Below are 5,801 nucleotides of genomic sequence, written 5' to 3' on the forward strand. Positions count from 1 at the left end.
ATATTTAGCCAAAGATTGAGAAATAACTGTCTTACCACAACCAAAGGCACCAGGTACAGCACAAGTACCACCAAGAGTAGTAGGGAATAAAGCATCAATAACACGTTGACAAGTAAGCATAGGAGCAATACCAGGGAGCTTCTCAACACATGGACGAGCATGTCTTACAGGCCATGAATGTGCCATAGATAGCTTAGTAGTAGTACTACTACTTACATCGACATCACTTCCTCCAAGGCTGCTACTGTTGGACTCAATCTCCATTAAACAAGTATGAACAGAGTAATTACCATTAGGGGCAATCCATTGTACACGTCCTTGATTTCCAGGAGGTACCATAACCTTATGGTTACTGAATAAACCATTCTCAATAACAAAACCAATAATATCACCACCAGTTACGATATCACCAACACGTACGTTAGCAGCTGGTTTAAACTCATAGAGTTTATCGCCATCAAGAGCAGCAACATCGACACCACGAGGAATGAACAATGATTTGGATAAATCACGAATACGCTCTAGAGGACGTTGAATACCATCAAAGATGTTATTAAGAATACCAGGTCCTAGCTCAAGAGCAAGAGGTTTACCAGTCTTGATAACCGGATCACCAACAGTTAAACCAGCAGTATCTTCATAAACCTAATAATGATAAGCTTATAATAATAATCTTGTTATTATTAGTAGTAGTTGTAATTACCTGAATTGAGGCAGTATCTCCCTCAATCTTGATAATCTCTCCGACAAGATTCTCCCAACCAACACGAACCACTTCGTACATCTTAGAACCGGACATGTTATCAGCCACGACCAAAGGACCGGCGACCTACCAATGGGAAGCATAAATAACCACTCTTCATGCATTCCCTGTGGTAAGAGGCTCTCTAGAGGCTCAATACGAATAAACGTTAGTCGGCGTCATTCGCTCACCTTATGAATACGCCCGATAGATGCTTCGGAAGACTTGGCCATTACCATGATAAAAAAGTAGTGACTTCAACACTAAGAACTAACACCGGGTGATGATGGCCACAATTACTGATATTATCCCAAAACCAAACGAGCGACGGAGACATAAGAACTCTAAGCTTAGGGCACACCATCATCAGCCTAACCCCCCAAGGGCGCAGCTCAGGACACAAAGACTGTCCCCTTTTCTGAGTACTGATATTGTTACATACCTATTAGGATATATACATCCTCCTCGTCCTTCTCATTTAAGTATCATATAGAGTATAGTTATGAAGAGGATTGAATATGCTTAGATATATCATCAAGATGGATGTAGTACTTGTCAAGGTCATTATTATTATGGACGTGATAGGACAGTTATAGTAGTAGTAGCTAAGCATTATACCGGGGCACCTATGCCATAGCCCCAAGATATGTCTTAGCGTCATAAATCTCGTGGGCGCTCGCAGTAGGAAGAGCAACTCCGTCGTCAACACGATCCAAGCAGCTTCATTTTCAATGGATTGTGGGGATCAACTTGACTGCTAATGAGATCTGGGGCAGATATGCCACAACGAGAGTGACGCCTACAATCGTCATGACAGGACAAAATGCTCACTCTAATCCACAAGACTTCCCTCGCCTTCAGAGGACGCCAACAGGACGCCTGTAACCCTGGCATACTTGCCCCAGGCAACAGTGACGCCTGTGACCCTGGCATACCTGCCCCAGGCAACGGTGACGCCTGTAACCCTGGCATACCTGCCCCAGGCAACAGCGACGCTTGTAACCCTGGCATACCTGCCCCAGACAACAGTGACGCCTGTAACCCTGGCATACCTGCCCCAGGCAACGGTGACGCCTGTAACCCTGGCATACCTGCCCCAGGCAACGGTGACGCCTGTAACCCTGGCATACCTGCCCCAGGCAACAGTGACGCCTGTAACCCTGGCATACCTGCCCCATTGTATTATTGAACCCTCATGAACACAGTAGTAGTTATTGAAGAAGAAAATGTAGTAGAAGATATGATAATACCTTGAGGAGAGCAGTAGGGTGAAGAATGATACTACTATAGTAGTAATAGGTGATGATGATTACAACACTGAGTAGCAGCCATTATACACCGTGATATCATCATCATCCACCACCATACAACAACAGTATCAGAAACCACAATCCGAGTACTATCCACCTCTTACAACAGGGTCACATAAAGGAATATTCACTAATAGCAGTTATGACAGCACTATATCCAACTTCAGTCATCAATGACCACTCGTTCAATCGAATATCGTTACCGACAATACTGCCTTGGAAAAAGTGACACTATGCTGACAGTCTACTCCTGTGATACACAGCAGTTCCCGTACCATCAGTACGTACAACAACAGTCAACAGTAGGGTTGTGGTGAAACAATGGAAAAAATCACCTAGCTGAATGGTCATACTGAAACTAGAACCATGAGTAAGGTTCAACAGTTGTGGCAGTAGTTATTATTAGTTGGTATTGTTAGTCTCATCTAGAAGATTCTGGAAGGCAGTATCAATCTGGTTAACAAGATTAGCAAAGAAGTTAGCGAAATCCTCTTCACTATGTTGAGGCATCTCGAACTTCATATTGGTAATAGCGACGATAACATCCTTGCAAGCAGTAGATATCTGTGACCATCCAATAACCTTATCACCATGATTCTCAGACAAACATTTCTGAGCAGCATCATAGAAATGACAGATACATTTCATCATACCAATAGTCTTAGCTAGAGGGCACATATAATCATAATCACTGAAACCATTCTGTTGAAGGAAATCTTCACGAATAATACGAGCAACCTCTAAAGTACACTTCTGATCTTCAGATAGTGAATCACGACCAACCAATTGTACAATTTCTTGTAGATCATCTTCAGTCTGAAGAATCTCTTTAACCTTTTGTTGTAAAGATGAATACTCATTATCATACTTGTTGAAGAAGGGCTCCAAGGCACGAGTATACTTTGAGAAAGAGATATTCCAGTTAATGGAAGGGAAATGCTTCCTCTGAGCCAACTTCTTATCAAGACCCCAGAATACTTGTACAATAGATAGAGTTGCTGAGGTAACAGGATCAGTGAAATCACCACCAGGAGGAGATACAGCACCAACAATAGTTACCGCACCCTCACGATCAGGAGAACCCATACACTTAACACGTCCAGCACGCTCATAGAAGGAAGCAAGACGAGCACCGAGATAAGCAGGATAACCAGAATCAGCAGGCATCTCAGCCAAACGACCAGATATTTCACGTAAAGCCTCAGCCCAACGAGAAGTAGAATCAGCCATCATACTAACATTAAGTCCCATATCACGGAAATACTCAGCAGTGGTGACACCAGTATAGACAGATGCCTCACGAGCAGCAACAGGCATATTAGAGGTATTAGCAACCAAGGTAGTACGTTGCATAATCTGTTCCTCTTTACCATTAATAAGAGTAGTAAGTTGAGGGAATTCAGTTAAGACTTCAGCCATTTCATTACCACGTTCACCACAACCAACATAAACAACAACATCACTATTGGAATATTTAGCCAAAGATTGAGAAATAACTGTCTTACCACAACCAAAGGCACCAGGTACAGCACAAGTACCACCAAGAGTAGTAGGGAATAAAGCATCAATAACACGTTGACAAGTAAGCATAGGAGCAATACCAGGGAGCTTCTCAACACATGGACGAGCATGTCTTACAGGCCATGAATGTGCCATAGATAGCTTAGTAGTACTACTACTACTTACATCGACATCACTTCCTCCAAGGCTGCTACTGTTGGACTCAATCTCCATTAAACAAGTATGAACAGAGTAATTACCATTAGGGGCAATCCATTGTACACGTCCTTGATTTCCAGGAGGTACCATAACCTTATGGTTACTGAATAAACCATTCTCAATAACAAAACCAATAATATCACCACCAGTTACGATATCACCAACACGTACGTTAGCAGCTGGTTTAAACTCATAGAGTTTATCGCCATCAAGAGCAGCAACATCGACACCACGAGGAATGAACAATGATTTGGATAAATCACGAATACGCTCTAGAGGACGTTGAATACCATCAAAGATGTTATTAAGAATACCAGGTCCTAGCTCAAGAGCAAGAGGTTTACCAGTCTTGATAACCGGATCACCAACAGTTAAACCAGCAGTATCTTCATAAACCTAATAATGATAAGCTTATAATAATAATCTTGTTATTATTAGTGGTAGTTGTAATTACCTGAATTGAGGCAGTATCTCCCTCAATCTTGATAATCTCTCCGACAAGATTCTCCCAACCAACACGAACCACTTCGTACATCTTAGAACCGGACATGTTATCAGCCACGACCAAAGGACCGGCGACCTAAAGATTCATACTACTCACAATAACAAGAGTACTACTACTTACCTTATGAATACGTCCGATAGAAGCCTCTTCCTGTTGAGCCTTAACCATAATGATAGTAGAAGGAGTTATGAACTGCAATAACAACTATATCAACAAGAACGAGAGAAGAAGCTCAGCTTAGGTGTGCTTAGCACTCTTAACTTATTTGTAGATCTCGCTCGCCCTAAAATATTTGGCTGCGGCTGGTTGTTGTGATGGTGGTGGTGAAGTGCAGTGTGGTCGTAGCAGAGTGGGTGGTTGGTGATAGTTTATTAAGGCCTCTTTGATGACAGTACCTTTATTATTATGGATAGGGTTATGGATAGGATTGGTAGTTTTATTAGAGGTAGTATTCTAATGTAAGGGTTGGGGTATAGAGATCTTTAGGGATGTGATAAGGATAGAAGAAGAAAGCATGCTACTAATACGGCACATGTATCGATTGATGAAGCTAAACGACTAGCATTAGAAGAGGTTATACTGGGGCTATCTAACAATACTTATAATCTTGATAACAACACGAAGAGCTCTCCTTAGTAGGATGAATATCTATTCAATGAATAGTCAGTATCCTTCTTAGTGTGATGATTGCTCATGAAGATCGTGGTATATCTAATGATGATATATGCGAGGTAATATAAACTGAATATGCTGTTGTTGATGATGATGATGAATATTATGATCTTATGTAGGTACGATTTTATAATAATGATGGATATGGTCCATGCACCTTGTATTATACTTTCCAACTATCTGCTAAGGAATACCTACTTAATGGTATTAAATGTATAGATGATACTACTGGTGATGAATATGAAACATATACTAATAATATACCTACAACAGAGTTAACACACTTCACCACACTTGTGCATGATTGTGAGACCTTAGCAACAGTCATCAACAGGTAGTAATAATAATAAGGTGGATCATCATCATGCTGTAGTGGTGGTATACTACCTGATAGATACCTAGTATCACGTAAACCTGCTCTAGCAGACTTACGTCAGATGATACTCATAGGGGAGGCCATGGCTAGTAGTGGTGATGATGATGGCTCTAAACATGATGAAAAGGAACATGAGGATGATCTATGTGCTATACAGATAGTATACATGTATATCACTTCATCATCATCATCATACTACTATTCTTTAGTCTTCATCTGTTCCTCCAATATACGCTATATTAGAGAGGAATAACAGTGTGTGGTATGTTAAATATATGCTAGTACAGGTATGATGATGATGATGATGATGATGTTAAGAATAGTAATGTGATTATGTTCAGGATTATATAGTAGAAGGGAGTATTGCCAACAAGTTACCTCATCTAACCCTATCATCATTATTCACCTTCATCTTATCTAAAGTAAGACCCTACTACTACTATTGGTAGTAGTAGTAGTAGTAGTAGTAGTAGTAAT

At 40.9% G+C, this 5,801-nt stretch overlaps 4 protein-coding genes across 4 annotated transcripts in view; 1 reads left to right on the forward strand and 3 right to left on the reverse strand.

Moving 5' to 3' along the window:
* Pmar_PMAR025370 (vacuolar ATP synthase subunit A, putative) overlaps positions 1–975 on the reverse strand; it is a gene marked incomplete at both ends in the record, with an annotated part of 1,905 nt that extends 930 nt beyond the window's left edge. The window contains 3 exons of the mRNA XM_002780895.1: positions 217–645; positions 704–829; positions 934–975. Of these exons, the coding sequence (XP_002780941.1) occupies positions 217–645; positions 704–829; positions 934–975 (597 nt within the window). The remainder of the gene's footprint in view (positions 1–216; positions 646–703; positions 830–933) is intronic.
* Positions 976–1,574: 599 nt separating this feature from the next.
* Positions 1,575–2,403, reverse strand: Pmar_PMAR025371 (hypothetical protein; the record flags this gene model as incomplete). The annotated part of the gene is made up of 4 exons (XM_002780896.1): positions 1,575–1,677; positions 1,717–1,794; positions 1,834–1,894; positions 2,388–2,403. The coding sequence occupies 4 exons, from the start codon at positions 2,401–2,403 to the stop codon at positions 1,575–1,577; spliced, it is 258 nt and encodes an 85-aa protein (XP_002780942.1).
* Positions 2,404–2,454: 51 nt separating this feature from the next.
* Pmar_PMAR025372 (vacuolar ATP synthase subunit A, putative) lies at positions 2,455–4,444 on the reverse strand (the record flags this gene model as incomplete). Its single annotated transcript, XM_002780897.1, has 3 exons — positions 2,455–4,167; positions 4,226–4,351; positions 4,397–4,444. The coding sequence occupies 3 exons, from the start codon at positions 4,442–4,444 to the stop codon at positions 2,455–2,457; spliced, it is 1,887 nt and encodes a 628-aa protein (XP_002780943.1).
* A 941-nt stretch (positions 4,445–5,385) lies between these two features.
* Positions 5,386–5,801, forward strand: part of Pmar_PMAR025373 (hypothetical protein) — a gene marked incomplete at both ends in the record, with an annotated part of 822 nt that continues 406 nt past the window's right edge. The window contains 2 exons of the mRNA XM_002780898.1: positions 5,386–5,492; positions 5,612–5,646. Coding sequence (XP_002780944.1) covers positions 5,386–5,492; positions 5,612–5,646 — 142 coding nt within the window. The remainder of the gene's footprint in view (positions 5,493–5,611; positions 5,647–5,801) is intronic.

Source organism: Perkinsus marinus (assembly GCF_000006405.1).
Source record: "Perkinsus marinus ATCC 50983 genomic scaffold scf_1104296943978, whole genome shotgun sequence".
In the NCBI taxonomy this organism is placed as follows: Eukaryota; Perkinsozoa; order Perkinsida; family Perkinsidae; genus Perkinsus; species Perkinsus marinus.